The 20966-nt window shown below is 40.2% G+C and overlaps 1 protein-coding gene across 4 annotated transcripts in view; it reads left to right on the forward strand.

The window, feature by feature from the left end:
* The first annotated feature begins 892 nt into the window (after nucleotides 1-892).
* The window catches only part of AGBL4 (AGBL carboxypeptidase 4), a 1425416-nt gene continuing 1405342 nt past the window's right edge, over nucleotides 893-20966 (forward strand). The window contains exon 1 of one of the 4 annotated variants that reach the window (XM_070468194.1): nucleotides 893-1146. In XM_070468194.1, the coding sequence (XP_070324295.1) occupies nucleotides 1113-1146 (34 nt within the window). In that variant the 5' untranslated portion in view covers nucleotides 893-1112. The remainder of the gene's footprint in view (nucleotides 1147-20966) is intronic. The other 3 variants (XM_070468193.1, XM_070468191.1, XM_070468192.1) reach the window with 3 other exon arrangements.

Genomic DNA, 20966 nt, shown 5'->3' on the forward strand with positions numbered 1-20966 from the left:
AACACTTCCTTTGCCAGAAGCACAATGCTCTATTATGGAGTGTTCAAAGATAAAGACTTGACCCTAGGCATAAGGGAACTCACTGTCAAGTGAGGAAAAGAGAAGTAAATAATGCATAAAGCATTGTAAATGTTCGGACACGAATGCACAGGTGACTGTGGGGGACAGAGCAATTCAGCAAAGAATAGGTTCTAGTTTGGTCTTAGAAGGTAGTGACGATTAGCAGAAACGGGTAAGAGCACCCCAGGTTATTCTGAGAGACAGACTAGGCCTCCCAGGTGGCTCAGTGGTAAAGAATCTCCCTGCCAATGCAGGAGACACAGGTTCCATTCCTGAGTCAGGAAGATCCCTGGAGAAGGAAATGGCAACTCATTCCAGTATTCTTGCCTGGGAAATTCCAAGGACAGAGGGGCCTGGTGGGCTACTGTCCATGGCATCTCAAGAGTCCACATGATTTACCGACTACAAAAGACTAAACAAGACTAGAGAAAATGAGGAAAGTGAAGACTTTGCTACAGTTGGGGCTAGTGCTGATGTAGAGAGATGAGGAGGCCACCCCGTTAGTACTCCACGTGTTTGGGGTGGGATGGGCACATAATTATTCTCAGGGCATTCCAGTTGAAGATACAAGTTATTCAGCACCTTGATCAGAGCCAGGCACACGGTAGGCAGAAGCGCTGGGAAATTGAGAAATCTGTAAAAACAGCCCATTCAGCTCTTCAGTCAGCACGTGCACCTGCTTGAACAGCATGAGAGCGCGACCCCAGCGAACCAGGTCCCCGGCGTCTCAGCGGCGGCCGAGCATGCTCAGTTGCCAGAACGCGGGCCGGGTTGCATGGAAAAAGCGCGGCGGAGTCCCAGCCCGGCAGAAACCCGGGCAGGGAAGGGGTTCGCTCCGAGGGGGCGGGGCCTCGGACGCACGTTCGCTCCCAGCCCGCCCCCCTCCCGCCACGCGCCACGCGCCGGCCGTCTACACGCCGGCTGCCCGTTGCCCTGGCAACCGTCGCGCAGCGTCTTCCTGAGGGAGCTCCTGTCAGCCCGCGGATCCTATCGCCCGCTCCCCACTGCCCGGCAATTTTCGCGTGGGCTCAGAGGCGGAACGACAACAAAAAATGGCGGAGCGGAGCCAGACGGCGCCTGAGGCAGGTCTGTGGGGGCGGTCTATCAGGGGGAAGAGCTGAGGCAGCACGGCGCTGTCCTGGGCCCTAGGGGACAGGAGACTTGGGCCTGGCGCTGCTCCTGAAGAGGCGCCCTCTGTGTTTGCGCGGTGAGGTTATGACCTCGGGGTCAAGGGTCAAGGGAGGAGCACACCCCTTTGAGTGTCGGGCAGAGGCCGCGCTGTCGAGGCGTCGCGGGAGTGTAGGAGAGTGTGTGCACTCTTTGGAGTGAGGAAGGGCTGGGACCCCAGGGACGACGACTCGCCTCCAGAGGGGCACCTGTGATGAGGGCTGATTGTAGGGGGTAGGCTGCTTCACTGGAGGGGTTGTACACAATCCTGTGGACTATGGGAGGGCCCTATAAAGGGAGAGGGACTCTAATTCTGAGGAGGCAGGTTAAGTAGGAGGAGTGTTACTTTAGTTTCAGGCAGTGCCATGGAAAGGGATATATGAGTGTTTGTGCTTCAGGGAAGTGTAGTGACTGAGGGTCACCCCTGTCACAGAGAAAGTATGTAAGTCCTCATATGAGTCCTTAAGAGGACAAGAGGCTTGAGGGGACACCCAATCCTTCAAAACCCTACCAAAGGAGGCTGGAGCCTGAGTGTGGGTGTGTATGGGGTCAGTAGTCTTGAAGGTCATTCAGAATCACAGAGGGATGCACCTTCACGTGTCTGTGGGTGGAAGCTAGTCTTTAAAATGCAGGGAGACTAACAGGCAAGGAGACCTAAGATTCTGTTTCTGAGGGGACTGCCTTGTAAATTTGGCTGGCTTGGAGAGATAATGACCTAAGCCTTATAGGGTCATAGAAGAAAGGGCTTTTACAGTCCTGTGTATGTGGGGGGGGGGGGGGGTTTGTCACTAAGAGGGATTGGGAACTGAAGAACTGGAGCATCAAAGTGATAGCTCTGTGTGTGTGTGTGTGTGTGTGTGTGTATGTGTGTCTCTGTGTGTGTGTGTATAGAAAAGCAGTGGCTTTGGTGAAAGCCACTGTGTGGTGGTGGGTGATGGAGTGGTATCCATAATTTTGTATGTGTGTCCTGATTGGGTATTTTGGTTACAAGAGTGACCCACTTGAATTATCCAGCCCTTTGGGGGTAGGGGAGGGAGGTCGCAGTTATGGTTAGACCATACAGTGACTGAAACTGGAATCGATAAGAAGCGATCAAGAATGATTTAAGAGATCATTACCTCTTAAGACCTGCATGGTTTGTCTTTCTTTCATGGCATCTCTGTTCATGCACCAAGTAAGTCCTCTACTTATTTTATAGTTTAAGCTCCCTCAACTTGAACATGCTCATTCCCTTTTTCATACTCCACCCAACACATGTTTGAGTGCCAACTATTCTCTAGGCATCAAATTAAGCACTGAAAACTCCCTGCTTGTAATTCTCTTACCTTATTCTTTTCTTTCCTTCCATAGATTTACTGCCTTCACACATATAACTTAATCTATTTAGTATTTTTATTGCTTACTGCCTCATTCCTCTAGAATGTAGGATCCATGAAGGCAAGAGTCTGTCTTGTGTTTATTAATTCCACATTCCTAGAACCATACCTTGTGTAGTTATTAATGAAAATTTTTTAAATTAATGAATAAATGACCTGATATTGTCTAGGTGTTCAAGGAGTTTCTCTGAGGAAGTGAAATTTTAGTTGAGATATAATAGAGATTGAATAAATGAAGAGATGGGCAAAGAGTGGTCCAGGCAGAGGGAAACCATGTGCAAATACCCTAAGGTAGGAGGAAGCATGATGTATTATATTCAGGGAACTGAAAGAAGACAAGTGTGGCTACACTTAGGGCAATAGGAAGACAAATGAGGTAAGCTGAAGCAGATCTTGCAGGGCCTTAAAGGCTAGGATAAGAATTTTGGTCAAAAATCCAAAAATGGAGGGAAGGGATTGAGAAATGTTTAAAAGGCAAAATTAATAGGACTTAGTGAAAGATGGGAATGTGGGGGAAGGATGTATCAAAGTGTACTTCTAATTTTTTATTTTGTGCAGCTGGATAGTTGGTGATGCCATTATGGAGATAGGGAGTCCTGAAAGGGATCCTGGCTGGGTTTGAGAGGGAAGATCATGTGTTTAGTTTTGGACAAATGGAATCTGAGGTATCTTTGAATTATCCAATAAGTGGAGAGATTGGCAAGGCAGTTGAATATACAAGAAAAGTCTGGGGTAGCATGGAGTTAATTAGTGAAACCATGAATGTGGATGAAATTGCCTAAAGGGAGTGTAAAGAGTGTAAAGAGAAGCAGCTTGGGATGAAGTGTAGAGCGGTTACAGTATTTCAGTGCATTCTAAAAAGATAGATTAAAGAGGACAGGCAAAAGAATGTTTGTGGCATGTTCAACAGCTTGAATGCTTCCAGGTGATATAAAAAGGAAGACTGAAGAGCTAGATTTAGAGCATATTTAGCATCATTGTTGTTGTTGTTATTCAGTCACTCAGTCATGTCTGACTCTTTGTGACCCCTTGGACTGAAGCTTGCCAGGCTTCCCCATCCTTCACCATCTCCCAGAACTTGCTCCAATTCATGTCCATTGAGTCGGTGGTGCCATTCAACCATCTTGTCCTCTGTTGTCCCCTTCTCCTCCTGCCTTCAATCTTTCCCAGCATCAGCGTTTTTTCTGAGTTAGCTCTTCTCATCAGATGGCCAAAGTATTAGATTTTCAGCTTCAGCATCAGTCCTTCCAATGAATATTCAGGGTTGATTTCCTTTAGGATTAACTGATTTGATCTCCATGCAGTCCAAGGGACTCTCAAGAATCTTCTCCAACACCACAGTTCAAAAGCAACAATTCTTCGGCACTCAGCCTTTTTTATGGTCCAATTCTCACATCCGTACATGTCCTTGATAAGAGGAAACTGATGAAGGTATGAGCCAAACTAATTTCTAAATCACTGATCACTGGCTCAATCTTTGTTTTTTAACTCAGACTCCTGAGAGAGAATCTAATTGACACACATTACCTTTTCCCACTAGACCATGTCATAGATCACAAGCCAGTGTAGGATTGATTGTCTTTGAATTGGGTGTCCAGCTATTGCTCTCTGGAGACACCTGGTACAAAATATGTGTATCTGGTGATTTCTCATCTCAAGAGCAGTAGCTGAAATTTATGGAGTGTTTATGTGCAAGACATTGTACTAAGTGCTTTAAATGTTTTAATCTACTTCAACATCATAGCTACACTCTAAGGTATTATCTTTATTTAATATGTGAAGACGTTTTGGCACAGAGAAGTTAAACAACTTGCTCAATCTGCAAATAGTTAATGTAAGATTATAGTTCTTTGGCTATTTTTGACATTATCTGGATTCATTACTTGTCCTTCTGTTTATATTGCAACATATTGCATACTGACGAAATAATAGCCATGATGAAAATTCTTTCCCTACAGAAAACATTCCAAGCTAGGCATACATTAACAAAGTGAAGTGGAAAGAACTGGGGCTCAAATCCTTGTATAAATCATGTTTCTGTAACTTATTAGATGTGGACCTCAGATTCAAAATTTCTAAACTTATAAGTTTCCTCCTTTGTAAAATGTGGATGATATTTGCAGTATAGTTGTGTATGGTAGAGATAATATATATGAAGGGTTCAGTAAATGGTATTTCCTTAATTCCGCCGAAGTTTGAATAAAAAAGCTCAGATATAATATATATGTGTATATATATATGTATATATATATGTATGTATGTACTTTACATATACAGTGGAATTGAGAAATAGATTTAAGGGACTAGATCTGATAGTCAGAGTGCCTGATGAACTATAGACAGAGGTTCCTGACATTGTATAGGAGACAGGGAGCAAGACCATCCCCAAGAAAAAGAAATGCAAAAAAGCAAAATGGCTGTCTGAGGAGGCCTTACAAGTAGCTGTGAAAAGAAGAGAAGCCAAAAGTAAAGGAGAAAAGGAAAGATGTACCCATTTGAAAGCAGAGTTTCAAAGACTAGCAAGGAGAGATTAGAAAGCCTTCCTTAATGATCAGTGCAAAGAAATAGAGGAAGATAATAGAATGGGAAAGACTAGAGATCTTTTCAGGAAAATTAGAGATACCAAGGTAACATTTCATGCAAAGATGGGCTCAATAAAACACAGAAATGGTATGGACCTAACAGAAGCAGAAGAGGTGTCAGGAATACACAGAAGAACTGTACAAGAAAGATCTTCACGACCCAGATGATCACGATGGTGTGAACACTCACCTAGAGCCAGACACCCTGGAATGTGAAGTCAAGTGGGCCTTAGAAAGCATCACTACAAACAAAGCTAGTGGAGGTGATGAAATTCCAGTTGAACTATTTCAAATCCTAAAAGATGATGCTGTGAAAATGCTGCATTCACTATGCCAGCAAATTTGGAAAACGCAGCAGTGGCCACAGGACTGGAAAGGTCAATTTTCATCCCAATCCTTAAGAAAGGCAATGCTAAAGAATGCTCAAGACCGCACAATTGCACTTATCTTACACACTAGCAAAGTAATGCTCAAAATTCTCCAAGCCAGGCTTCAACAGTATGTGAACGGTGAACTTCTAGATGTTCAAGCTGGTTTTAGAAAAGGAAGAGGACCAGAGATCAAATTGCCAACATACGTTGGATCATAGAAAAAGCAAGAGAGTTCCAGAAAAACATCTATTTCTCCTTTATTGACTATGCCAAAGCCTTTGCCTGTGTGGATCACAATAAACTGTGGAAAATTCTGAAAGAGATGGGAATACCAGACCACCTGACCTGCCTCTTGAGAAGTCTGTATGCAGGTCAGGAAGCAACAGTTAGAACTAGACATGGAGCAACAGACTTGTTCCAAATTGAGAAAGGAGTACGTCAACGCTGTACATTGTCACCCTGATTATTATTCTATGCAGAGTACATCATGACAAACACTGGGCTGGAGGAAGCACAAGTTGGAATCAAGATTGCCGGGAGAAATATCAGTAACCTCAGATATACAGATGACACCATTCTTATGGCAGAAAGTGAAGAAGAACTAAAGAGCCTCTTGATGAAAGTGAAAGAGGAGAGTGAAAACATTGGCTTAAAGCTCAACATTCAGAAAACAAAGATTGTGGCATCTGTTCCCATCACTTCATGAAAAATAGATGGAGAAACAGTGGAAACAGTGGCAGACTTTATTTTTTGGGGCTCCAAAATCACTGCAGATGGTGACTGCAGCCATGAAATAAAAAGATGCTTACTCCTTGGAAGAAAAGTTATGACCAACCTAGGTAGCATATTAAAAAGCAGAGACATTACTTTGACAACAAAGGTCCATCTAGTGTGAGGGTTGGACTATAAAGAAAGCTGAGGGCCAAAGAATTGATGCTTCTGAACTGTGGTGTTGGAGAAGACCCTTGAGAGTCCCTTGGACTGCAAGGAGATCCAACCAGTCCATCCTAAAGGAAATCAGTCCTGAATATTCATTGGAAGGAATGATGTTGAAGCTGAAACTCCAATACTTTGGCCACCTGATGTGAAGAGCTGACTCATTTGAAAAGACCCTGTTGCTGGCAAAGATTGAAGGCAGGAGGAGAAGGGGATGACAGAGGAGGAGGTGGTTGGGTGGCATCACCGACTCAATGGACATAAGTTTGAGTAAACTCTGGGAGCTGGTGATGGATAGGGAGGCCTGGCATGCTGCCGTTCATGGGGTCGCAAGGAGTCAGGCACAACTGAGTGACTGAACTGAACTGATGTACTTTACAAGTAAAAACTTGGTTTAAACATTGTTTAAACATAGTGATTGATATAAGACATTTCTTTTCACTTTTCTTCATTAGCATAATTGATTTTCTGTCAAAAGAAAGGCAGGCATCAAGTTTTGGAAAATATTGAATTGTTAGCCAAACTGTGTGTGGTGGGACAAGTCTCTGTATGAGGTGAATTTTGAGGAATTTCCTGAAGGAGTGAAGAGATACATACTTTTTAAAAGCATGCGGGTGTCTCCATAAGGGCCTTCCTTGATGGCTCAGACTGTAAAGAATCTGTCTGCAAAGCAGGAGACTGTGATTCAGTCCCTGGGTTGGGAAAATCCATGGCTATGCACTCCATTATTCTTGCCTAGAGAATCCGTCTGGCAGGCTATAGTCCATGGAGCTGCAAAGAGTAGAACGTGATTGAGCGACTAAGCATACACCAGCTCTAATAGGTGGTCAGATTTGCAGAAGGAATTTTTGTCTTGTAAATATTATACTTTTAAAATAAGCACATTGTTTAGAATTTTTCTTCTTATCCAAAAATTTGACTATTAATAACACTACAAAAGATACTTATTGCTAACTAAAGGTAGAGGTATTAGTCTCAGGCTAGATTGTACGTGCTTCAGTTTCTCAGAGTCTTCTGCCTTTCCAGCTATCATTAAGAAAACTTTTGTTCTAAGTACATGCTAAAATAATTGGCTTTATTTTATTGCCAAGTTTGTTGGGTGTTTTTTTTGGAGGCCCACGTGGAGCAGAAATTTTATAATGATGCAGTCTGTTAAAATGACCTGAACTTTGATCACTTTTTCTGTGAACAAAATGGGTCTTCTTTTAAAAGCAGCTTTACATTATCTGAAATTATCTATAGATAAAATCTTGAAATTTTAAAAACCCTTAGAAATGAGAATAATGTTTTCTATCTTTTTTTAAGTTGGGCAAAATATTTACGTTTTTTTTACTTTAGTTTCCTTATTTGTAAATTTGGGATAGTAACACCTACTTTTCAGGTGACAGAGATACTGTATGGAAAGTGCAGAATGTTTATACCCTCAAAGAAATGATAGCTTAGTTGGTGAGTGCACATCTATGTGTGTGTGTATGTGTTTGTGTGCCTTTTCTTAAAGACTTACTAGTAAAATCACCTTTAAAAGCAGAGGAAATCCAGGTCTACAGTCTCTTATAGGGCAGCCTTGCATGCAAAAAATTTTCAGAATTCAGATTATTTTTTATTATGGAATGGCAGTGCTGTCTTATGTAATGGCTTATGTACCTATGCATTTCTTATGTACTCTTAGTTATAGAACACTTCCAGTGAAGTATGGGAGAGTGCCCTATAATCAAACACATTAATCACATTCACACTAATTGAATTGAAGTTATGAATAGCTTCACATCAATTTAAGTTTTACTAACAGATTAGTTTTGGCATTAAGGTTGTGAACAAAAATTACTATTTTTAGAGACTTAAGGATTTTTCAATTGTAGAAGAGGGACTGTGGACTGATATAATTTTATCCTTTTTAAGAAAAAATTTTAAAACTTCAGGTTATTTTTTGTCACGTTTTTATCTTTTGTAACATCACTGTGCTGAGCTTTATGAAAAATCCCCAAAGTTTTGGAACAGAAAACACCTTTTGTTTCCATGATGTTTATGTGCTTATTTCTTCTAAGGAACTCTGATAATATCTATATTTCTGAGATCTATGAATGTTGCATTTGGCTTCAGTTTCAGTATCTTGGGCTTCCCTGGTAGCTCAGCTGGTAAGGAAGCCACCTGCAGTGCAGGAGACCCTGGTTCAATTCCTGGTTTGGGAAGATCCCCCGGAGAAGGCATAGACTACCAACTCCAGTATTCTTTGGCTTCCCTGGTGGCTCAGCTGTTAAAAAATCAGCCTTCAATGTGGGAGACCTGGCTTCGATCCCTGGGTTGGGAAGATCCCCTGGAGAAGGGAACTGGCTACCCCCTTCAGTATTCTGGCCTAGAGAATTCTGTCCAGTCCAGTCCATGGGGTTGCAAAAAGTCAGACATGACTGAGCAACCTTCACTTTCAGTATCTTGGTTCAGGGTCATTTTCAAGGAGAGATACTAGAGAACTATAGCATTCAGTTAGAAGGATGCCAATATTTTGATACATATTCTTAACAAAATCATAGCTTTATCTTCAAGTCATTTAAGAACAGCACAGTCTTCTATGATTTTCAGAATATTTTTATTAATTGTTAAATTTCACCAATGGAGCAGGTGTTAATTTTAGTATCGATTTAAGAAGAATTTTCATTCTTAACAGAATTTAATTTTTTTGATTATAAAAAATTATCCCAACTATGAAAGCTTGTGATAATTCATTAATGGTTTTCACCATATGGGAATATGATAATTTTTACTTTTTACATATCCCATTTATTTAATGGGTTCAGAGAAATTTTTCTTTTTTTTCAAACTGTAAAGGGAGAAGTTTTTATTTGTCATATATTTTTGAGAAATATTGTTTGTGAATATTGACTCTAAATAGGCTTTCAAAGTAATGTGCTTACATGTCAATTGAAGGAAAATAAAGCAAGCAAATGCAAAGATGCCTAGAATTTTATATAAGAATAAAAATTTTTATGTAGGATTGGAAATTCCCAAATAAAAACTTTAAACATTGTGATGGAAAAATACCTGAGATTTGTTGTAGAGGAATGGGAAAAAGCAATCTGCAAACAGTTGCAGTTTACTTGCCTTTTTTTCAGAAATCTTAGAAATCATTCATTTGAAGATATTAATCTCTTTTTTTCATTTATTTTTATCAGTTGGAGGCTAATTACTTAACAATATTGTGGTGGTTTTTGTCATACATTGACATGAATCAGCCATGGATTTACATGTGTTCCCCATCCCAATCCCCCCTCCCGCCTCCCTCCCCATCCCATCCCTCTGGGTCTTCCCAGTGCACCAGCCCTGAGCATTTGTCTCATGCATCCAACCTGGGCTGGTGATCTGTTTCAGCCTTGATAGTATACTTGTTTAAATGCTATTCTTCATTTGAATATATTAATCTCTATGTCAGACTTTGCAGAAGAAATCACTGTGCTGTGGACTATGTTATTAATTTTAAAAATTACTCATTCATATTTCTGTTTTTGTTCCAGTACCATAGTGTTTTGATGATTTTAGCTTTGTAGTATAGTCTGAAGTCAGGGAGTCTGATTCCTTCAGTTCTGTTTTTCTTTCTCAAAACCATTTTTGCTGTTCAGGGTCTTTTGTATTTCCATACAAATTATAAAGTTTTTTGTTCTAATTCTGTGAATAATACCATTGGTAATTTGATAAGGATTGCATTGAATCTATAGCTTCCTTTGGGTGGTAAAGTCATTTTCACAATATTAACTCTTCCAGTCCAAGCACATGGTATATCTATCTGTGTCATCTTTGATTTCTTTCATTAGTATCTTATAGTTTGCTGAGTACAAGTCCTTTGCCTCCTTAGGTGAGTTCATTCCTGGGTATTTTATTCTTTTTGTTGTGATGGTAAATGGGATCATTTCTTTGGTTTCTCTTAGTGATCTTTCATTGTTAGTATATAGGAAAGCAAGAGATTTCTGTGTTTTAATTTAACTTTATTAAATTCATTGATTAGCTCTAGTAGTTTTCTAGTAGCATCTTTAGGATATTCTATGTATAATATCATGTCTCTGCAAACAGTGACAGTTTTACTTCTTTTCCAATTTGTATTCCTTTTATTTCTTTTTCTTCTCTGATTGTTGCAGCTAGGACTTTCCAAATTATGTTGAATAAGAGTGGCAAGAGAGGGTATCCTTGTCTAGTTCATGATCTTAGAGGAAATGCTTTCAGATGTTCACTGTTAAGAATAATATTTACTTCTGGTTCAAGAAGGCAAAGTAGAAGGACATGCACTCATCTCCACCTGTGAGAGCACCAAAATTGCAACTAGCTGTTGAACAACCATCAACAGAAGGACACTGGAACCCACCCAAAAAAGATACCCCACATCCAATGGCAAAGAAGAAGCCTCAGATGGTAGGAGGGGTGCAATCACAATAAAATTGAATACCATTCTCGCTGGGTGGGTGACCCACAGACTGGAAAACAATAATACCAAAGAACTTCTCACACTATTGTGAAGGTTCTAAACCCCATGTCAGGTTTCCCAGCCTGGGGTTCTGGCCAAAGGACTGGGAATCCCCAGGTAATCTGGCCTTGACAGCCGGTGGTATTTGCTCATAGGCCTTCCAGAGGACTGAGGGAAACAGAGACTCAAGTCTTAGAGGGAACAAACAAAATTTTCATGCACCAAGACCCAGAGGAGAGGAGCAGTGACCCCAAAGGAGACTGAATCAAAACCTTACCAGACAAGCAAAAGTTAAGAGAATTCAGCACCATTAAACCAGCTTTATAATAGATGTTAAAGGAACTTCTCTAGGCAGGCAGGAAACACAAGACAAGGAAAATGCCTATGGAAAATAAACCCCAAACAGTTAAGAAAACGGTAATAGAATAATACAGATAAATAATTACCTTGAATGTTAATGGATTAAATGCAGGAAACAAAAGACATAGTCTGCCTAGATGGATGAAAACGTGCATATTTGCACTTCCACTTACCACATCACTCTGCCTGACTCCCTCAGATTGTATGTAATTATTTTATATTATTAAATTAATCATGTTCCCATTATGGCTTGCACTTGTAGTTATCTTTTATTTTTTATCTGGCTATTGACTATGAAAACTGGTAAGCACCTTTTACATTGTGACTATAACTATTACTCACTTAATACCATTGTATCATGTTTGGTCAACAGAAAAATAATAGAACTTTGTATCACCAAAAAGGTGAAAGTGAAAGTCACTCAGTCCTGTCTGACTCTTTGTGACCCCATGGACAGGGGAAACAGACTCTTGGAGGGCACAGACAAAACTGTGTACACACCAGGACCCAGGAGAAAGGAGCAGTGACCCCACAAGAGATTGAGCCAGACTTGCCTGTGAATATCAAGGAGTCTCCAATGGAGGTATGGGTCGACAGTGTCCTGCCTCTGGGTCAGGGGCACTGAATACAACAGTCCTGGGAGCCCTGGTGGATGCTCACATAAGTCCTTTTGAAGAAGGTCGCCATTACTGCTATTACCCGTACCATTACCATTACCCCTGCCAAACTACAGGGAGGGAACACAGCCCCACCAGTCAACAGAAAATTGGATTAAAGATTTACTGAGCATGGCCCCACCTGTCAGATTCCCCCACAGCCAGTCCCTCTCATCAGGAAGCTTGCACAAGCTTCTTATCCTTATCCATCATCAGGGCAGACAGAATGAAAACCACAATCACAGAAAACAAACCAAACTGATTACACGGATCACAGCCTTGTTTAACTCAATGAAACTATGAGCCCTGCCATGTAAGTCCACCCAAGATTGATGGGTCATGATGGAGAGTTCTGATAAAATGTGGTCCACTGGAAAAGGGAATGGCAAACTGCTTCAGTTTTCTTTCCTTGAGAACCCCATGAACAGTATGAAAAGGCAAAAGGATATGACACTGAAAGATTAACTTCTCAGTCAGTAGGTGCCCATATGCTACTGGAGAAGAGTGGAGATATAGTTCAGGAAAGAATGAAGATGCTGAGCCAAAACAAAAACAACACCCAGTTTTGGATGTTACTGGTGATGGAACTCTGATGCTGTAAAGAACAGTATTTCATAGGAACCTGGAATGTTAGGTCCATGAATCAAGGTAAATTGGAAGTGATCAAATAGGAGATGGCAAGAATGAACATTGGCATTTTAGGAATCAGTGAACTAAGATGGACAGAAATGTGTGAATTTAATTCAGATGACCATTACATCTACTACTGTGGGCAAGAATCCCTTAGAAGAAATGGAGTAGTCCTCATAGTCAACAAAAGAGTCTGAAATGCAGTACTTGGATGCAGTCTCAAAAACAACAGAATGGTCTCTGTTTGTTTCCAAGGCAAACCATTCAGTATCACAGTAATCCAAGTCTATGCCCCAACCACTGAAGAAGCTGAAGTTGAATGGTTCTATGAAGACCTACAAGACCTTCTAGAACTAACACCAAAAAAAGATGTCTTTTTCATTATAGGGGACTGGAATGCAAAAGTAGGAATTCAAGAGATACCTGTAGTAATAGGCAAGTTTGGGCCTTGAAGTACAAAATGAAGCAGGGCAAAGACTAACAGAGTTTTGCCAAGAGAATGCACTGGTCATAGAAAACACCCTCTTCCAACAACACAAGAGACGACTTTACACATGGACATCACCAGATGGTCAATATTGAAATCAGATTGATTATGTTCTTTGCAGCTGAAGATGGAGAAGCTCTATACAGTCAGCAAAAACAAGACCGGGAGCTGACTGTGGCTCAGATCATGAACTCCTTATTGCAAAATTCAGACTTAAATTGAAGAAAGTAGGGAAAACCCCTAGACCATTCAGGTATGACCCAATCAAACTAAACGATTATACAGTGGAAGTGACAAATATATTCAAGATATTAGATCTGTTAGAGAGAATGCATGAAGAACTATGGACCAAGGTTTGTAACATTGTACAGGAAGTGGTGATCAAAATCATTCCCAAGAAAAAGAAATACAAAAGGGCAAAATATTTCTTTGAGGAGGCCTTACAAATAGCTGAGAAAAGAAGAGAAGCAAAAGGTGAAGGAGAAAAGGAAAGATATATTCATCTAAATGAAGTTCAGTTCAGTTTCTCAGTCATGTCCAACTCTTTGTGACCCTGTGGACTGCAGCACACCAGGCCTCCCTGTTCATTACTAGCTCCTGGAGTTTACTCAAACTCATGTTCATTGATTTGGTGATACCATCTAACCATCTCATCCTCTGTTGTCCCCTTCTCCTCCCGCCTTCAATCTTTCCCAGCATCAGGGTCTTTTCAAATGAGTCAGCTCTTCGTATCAGGTGGCCAAAGTACTGGAGTTTCAGCTTAAGCATCAGTCCTTCCAATGAATATTCAAGACTGATTTCCTTTAGGATGGACTGGTTGAATCTCCTTGCAGTCCAAGGGATTCTCAAGAGTCTTCTTCAATACCACAGTTCAAAAGCATCAATTCCTCGGTGCTCAACTTTCTTTATAGTCCAACTCTCACATCCATACATGACTATTGGAAAAAACCATAGCCTTGACTAGATAGACCTTTGTTGGCAAAGTAATGTCTCTTCTATATTATAACAAGACGGGATAAGAAAACCTTCCTATGTGATCAATGCAAAGAAATAGAGCAAAACAGTAGAATGGGAAAGACTAGAGATCTCTTCAAGAAAATTAGAGATACCAAGGGAAAATTTCATGCAAAGATGGGTACAATAAAGGACAGAAATGGTATGAACCTAACAGAAGCAGAAGATATTAAGAAGAGGTGGCAAGAATACACAGAAGAACTATACAAAAAAGATCTTCATGACCCAGATAACCACAATGATGTGATCACTCACCTGGAGTCAGACATCCTAGAGTCCGAAGTCATTGGGCCTTAGGAAGCATCACTACAAACAAAGCTAGTAGAGGTGATGGAATTCTAGGTGATCTTTTTCACATCTTAAAAGATGGTGCTGTGAAAGTGCTGCACTCAATATGAACAAATTTGGAAAACTCACTAGTGGTCACAGGACTGGAAGAGGTCAGTTTTTATTCCAATCCCAAAGAAAATCAGTGCCAAAGAATGTTCAGACTACTACACAATTGCATTCATTTCACATGCTAGCAAAATAACACTCAAAATTCTCCAAGCTAGGCTTCAACAGTACATGAACCAAGAACTTCCAGATGTTCAAGCTGGATTTGGAGAATGAGGAGGAACCAGAGATCACATTGCCAACATCTGTTGGATGAGAGAAAGAGCAAGAGAATTCCAGAAAAACATCTGCTTCTGATTCATTGACTATGCTAGAGCCTTTGACTGTGTGGATCACAACAAACTGGAAAATTCTTCAAGAGATGGGAAGAACAGACCTCCTTACCAGCCTCCTGGGAAACCTTATGCAGGTCAAGAAGCAACAGTTCGAACCAGATAGGGAAAAATGGAAATAATGGACTGGTTCTAAATTGGGAAAGGAATGCTTCAAGGCTGTATATTGTCACCCTGCTCATTTAACTTCTTTGCAGAATACATCATGCGAAATGCTGGGTTAGTTGAAGCACAAGCTGGAATCAAGATTTCCAGGAGAAATATCAATAACCTTAGATATGCAAATGACACCACCTTTATGGCAGAAAGGAAAGAGGAACTAAAGAGCCTCTTGATAAAAGTGAAGGAGGAAAGTGAAAAAGCTGTCTTAAAACTCAGTGTTCAAAAAGCTAAGATTGTGGCATCTGTTCCCATCATTTCATGGCAAATAAATTGGAAAACAGTGGAAACATTGATAGACTTTATTTTCTTGGACTCCAAAGTCACTGCAGATAGTGACTGCAGCCATGAAATTAAAACACACTTGCTCTTTGGAAGAAAAGCTATGACCAACCTAGATAGCATGTTAAAACGCAGAGACATTACTTTGCCAACATTGGTCTGTCCAGTCAAAGTTATGGTTTTTCTAGTAGTCATGTATGGATTGAGAGTTTGGACCATAAAAAAAACTGAGCACCGAAGAACTGATGCTTTTGAACTTTGGTGTTGGAGGAGACTCTTGAACTGAGAAGACTGCAAGGAGATTAAGCCAGTCAGTCCTAAAGAAAATCAGTCCTGAATATTTGTTGGAAGGACTGATGCTGAGGCTGAAGCTCCAATTCTTCAGCCATCTGATGTGAATAACTGATTCATTCGAAAAGGCCCTGATGCTGGGAATGATTAGAGGTGGGAAGAGAAGGGACATTGGAAGATGAGATGGTTGGATGGCATCACTGACTTGACGGACATGAGTTTGAGCAAGCTCCGGGATCTGGTGATGGACAGAGAAGCCTGACGTGCTACAGTCCGTGGGGTCGCAAAGGGTTGGATGTAACTGAGCAACTGAACTGAACTGCACTGCATTATCGTAGCCTTCCAGGCTTCTCTGTCCATGGAATTCTCCAGGCCAGAATACAGTAGTAGGTAGCTGTTCCTTTCTCCAGAGGATCTTCCCAACCCAGAAATCGAACTGGTTTCTCCTGCATTACAGGTGGATTGCTTACCATCTGAGTCACCAGGGAAGCCCTCTGTAAGTAGGATTTAATAGAAAAACCTGTTACCACTTTTTAACACGCAGATGCCTATCAGAATTATCTTGAAATTTTTTGAAAAATACAAATGCTCAGGTAGTGCTTGTTTTCTCCAGCCATGTTCTAATGAGCAGTCATGTTTAAAAACATCTGGATTATGTGATGATCTTTTACTTTTATCTAGTTTGTTTCACTTTTTATGTTTCACATTCATTACTCCCCTTTCATTTAGTTTATGTTCTCCAATTTCTCTCTCTCTTCTTTTTTGTTTTGATGTTCTTTCTCAAGCCTTTACTAAGTGTAGTAGAAAAGCTTTTGTATAAATAAATATGTACAACAGATTGGTTCCAAATAGAAAAAGGAGTACATCAAGGCTGTATATTGTCACCCTGATTATTTAACTTATATGCAGAGTACATCACGAGAAACGCTGGGCTGGAAGAAGCACAAGCTGGAATCGAAACTGCTGGGAGAAATATCAATAACTTCAGATATGCAGATGATACCAACCTTATGGCAGAAAGTGAAGAGGAACTAAAAAGCCTCTTGATGAAAGTGAAGGAAGAGAGTGAAAAAGTTGGCTTAAAGCTCAACATTCAGAAAACTAATATCATGGCATCTGGTCCCATTACTTCATGGGAAATAGATGGGGAGACAATGGAAACAGTGGCAGACTTTATTTTTTGGGGCTCCCCAAATCACTGCAGATGGTGATTGCAGCCATGAAATTAAAAGATGCTTATTCCTTGGAAGGAAAGTTATGACCAACCTAGATAGCATATTAAAAAGCAGAGACATTACTTTGACAACAAAGGTCTATCTAGTTAAAGCTATGGTTTTTCCAGTGTTCATGTATGGATGTGAAAGTTGTACTGTGAAGAAAGCTGAGCACTGAAAAATTGATGCTTTTGAACTATGGTGCTGGAGAAGACTCTTGAGAGTCCCTTGAACTGCAAGGAGATCCAACCAGTCCATCCTAAAGGAGATCAGTCCTGGGTGTTCATTGGAAGGACTGATGTTGAAGCTGAAACTCCAATACTTTGGCCACCTGAAACGAAGAGTTAACTCATTGGAAAAGACCCTGATGCTGGGAGGGATTGGGGGCAGGAGGAGAAGGGGACGACAGAGGATGAGATGGTTGGATGGCATCACCGACTTGATGGACATGGATTTGAGTAAACTCTGGGAATTGGTGAAGGACAGGGAGGCCTGGCGTGCTGTGATTCATGGGGTCGCAAAGAGTCGGACATGACTGAGCAACTGAACTGAACTGCGCTGAATGTACATTTTAGAAAACTTATGAATTTTTGCTGAACTCAGAAAATTATGACATTTTGATTCTACTTGTTTAACTTAGTCTGAATAGAATGCTAGATTTCTAATTAAAAATAGATGTACAACAAACAACAAAGGTTTACTATATAGCATAGGGTACCATAGTCAGTATCTTGTAATAACCTATAATGGAAACTAATTTGAAAAATAATATCTGTGTATTTGTTTAGCTGAATCACCTTGCTGTGCACCTGTAACACTGTAAGTCAACTAGACTTCAATAAAATATATAAATATTTTAAAGAAAATTATGTTCTGATAGGAAACAATCAAAGATAAGCTTTGATTCATTATTTTGTAATATTTGAATCATTTTTTAAAATATTTGAATAAATGTCTGTTGAGTTCTTTGGCCCATATTTTGATTGGGTCATTTATTTTTCTGGAGTTGAGCTGGAGGAGTTGCTTGTATATTTTTGAGATTATTCCTTTGTTGCTTCGTTTGCTATTATTTTCTCCCAATATGAGGGCTGTCTTTTCACCTTGCTTATAGTTTCCTTTGTTGTGCAAAAGGTTTTAAGTTTCATTAGGTCCCATTTGTTTATTTTTGCTTTTATTTCTTTTTTTTTTTTTAGAATGAAGTGTTGTTTTATTTATTTTTTTTTAATTTTTATTATTTTTTTTTATTTTTATTAGTTGGAGGCTAATTACTTTACATCATTACAGTAGTTTTTGTTATACATTGAAATGAATTAGCCATGGATTTACATGTATTCCCCATCCCAGTCCCCCCTCCCACCTCCCTCTCCACCCGATCCCTCTGGGTCTTCCCAGTGCACCAGGCCCGAGCACTTGTCTCATGTACCCAACCTGAGCTGGTGATCTGTTTCACCCTAGATAATATACATGTTTCAATGCTCTTCTCTTGAAACATCCCACCCTCGCCTTCTCCCAGAGTCCACAAGTCTGTTCTAAACATCTGAGTCTCTTTTTCTGTTTTGCATATAGGGTTATCGTTATCATCTTTCTAAAGTCCATATATATGTGTTAGTATACTGTAATGGTCTTTATCTTTCTGGCTTACTTCGCTCTGTATAATGGGCTCCAGTTTCACCCATCTCATTAGAACTGATTCAAATGAATTCTTTTTAATGGCTGAGTAATATTCCATGGTGTGTATGTACCACAGCTTCCTCATCCATTCGTCTGCTGATGGGCATCTGGGTTGCTTCCATGTCCTGGCTATTATAAACAGTGCTGTGATGAACATTGGGGTGCACGTGTCTCTTTCACATCTGGTTTCCTCAGTGTGTATGCCCAGAAGTGGGATTGCTGGGTCATATGGCAGTTCTATTTCCAGCTTTTTAAGAAATCTCCACACTGTTTTCCATAGTGGCTGTACTAATTTGCATTCCCACCAACAGTGTAAGAAGGTTCCCTTTTCTCCACACCCTCTCCAGCATTTATTGCTTGTAGACTTTTGGATAGCAGCCATCCTGACTGGCGTATAATGGTACCTCATTGTGGTTTTGATTTGCATTTCTCTGATAATGAGTGATGTTGAGCATCTTTTCATGTGTTTGTTAGCCATCTGTATGTCTTCCTTGGAGAAATGTCTGTTGAGTTCTTTGGCCCATTTTTTTGATTGGGTCATTTATTTTTCTGGAGTTGAGCTGGAGGAGTTGCTTGTATATTTTTGAGATTAATCCTTTGTCTGTTGCTTTGTTTGCTATTATTTTCTCCCAATCTGAGGGCTGTCTTTTCACCTTGCTTATAGTTTCCTTTGTTGTGCAAAAGCTTTTAAGTTTCATTAGGTCCCATTTGTTTATTTTTGCTTTTATTTCTGAAAATCTGGGATGTGGGTCATAGAGGATCCTGCTGTGATTTATGTCAGAGAGTGTTTTGCCTATGTTCTCCTCTAGGAGTTTGATAGTTTCTGGTCTTACATTTAGATCTTTAATCCATTTTGAGTTTATTTTTGTGTATGGTGTTAGAAAGTGTTCTAGTTTCATTCTTTTACAGGTGGTTGACCAGTTTTCCCAGCACCACTTGTTAAAGAGGTTATCTTTTTTCCATTGTATATCCTTGCCTCCTTTGGAAGACATACAGATGGCTAACAAACACATGAAAAGATGCTCAACATCACTCATTATCAGAGAAATGCAAATCAAAACCACAATGAGGTACCATTACACGCCAGTCAGTATGGCTGCTATCCAGAAGTCTACAAGCAGTAAATGCTGGAGAGGGTGTGGAGAAAAGGGAACCCTCTTACACTGTTGGTGGGAATGCAAATTAGTACAGCTACTATGGAAAACAGTGTGGAGATTTCTTAAAAAGCTGGAAATAGAACTGCCGTATGACCCAGCAATCCCACTTCTGGGCATACACACTGAGGAAACCAGATCTGAAAGAGACACGTGCACCCCAATGTTCATCGCAGCACTGTTTATAATAGCCAGGACATGGAAGCAACCCAGATGCCCATCAGCAGACGAATGGATGAGGAAGCTGTGGTACATATACACCATGGAATATTACTCAGCCATTAAAAAGAATTCATTTGAATCAGTTCTAATGAGATGGATGAAACTGGAGCCCATTATACAGAGCGAAGTAAGCCAGAAAGATAAAGACCATTACAGTATTCTAACACATATATATGGAATTTAGAAAGATGGTAACGATAACCCTATATGCAAAACAGAAAAAGAGACGCAGATGTATAGAACAGACTTGTGGACTCTGGGAGAAGGCGAGGGTGGGATGTTTCAAGAGAAGAGCATTGAAACATGTATATTATCTAGGGTGAAACAGATCACCAGCCCAGGTTGGGTGCATGAGACAAGTGCTCGGGCCTGGTGCACTGGGAAGACCCAGAGGGATCGGGTGGAGAGGGAGGTGGGAGGGGGGACCGGGATGGGCAATACATGTAAATCCATGGCTAATTCATTTCAATGTATGACAAAAACTACTGTAATGATGTAAAGTAATTAGCCTCCAACTAATAAAAATAAATGAAAAAAAATAAAATAGTTGAATAAAAATAATATTTGCTATGGACTTTTCATATATGGATTGCCTTTATCATGTTGAAGTAGGTTTCCTCTCTATCCCCTTTCTGGAGTGTTTTTGTTGTAAATGGGTGTTGAATTTTGTCAGAAGCTTTTTCTGCATTTATTGAGGTTGTCATCATGTTTTTATTGTTCAATTTGTTAATGTGGTGTGTCACATTGACTACTTTGCATATGTTAAAGAATCCTTGCATCCCTGATAAAAATCCCACTTGATCATGGTGTGTGGTCCTTTGAATGTATTGTTGGATTGAGTTTACTAGTATTTTGTTGGGATTTTTGCATCTATGTTCATTAGTGATATTGACCTGTAATTTTCTTTTTTGTGATATGTTTGTCTAGTTCTGGTATGAGAGTGATGGTGGTCTTGTAGAAAGATCTTGGGAGTGTTCCTTCCTCTGCAATCTTTTGGAAGAGTTTGAGAAGGATAGGTGTCAACTCTTCTTTAAATGTTTGATAGAATTCTCCTGTGAAGCTATCTGGTCCTGAACTTTTATTTGTTGGAAGTTTTTAAATTAAAGTTTTGATTCAGTGCTTAAAATAATAGAGGCAAGAGTAGACATTCTTATCTTGT

This window comes from Odocoileus virginianus, chromosome 5 (assembly GCF_023699985.2).
Source record: "Odocoileus virginianus isolate 20LAN1187 ecotype Illinois chromosome 5, Ovbor_1.2, whole genome shotgun sequence".
NCBI lineage: Eukaryota > Metazoa > Chordata > Mammalia > Artiodactyla > Cervidae > Odocoileus > Odocoileus virginianus.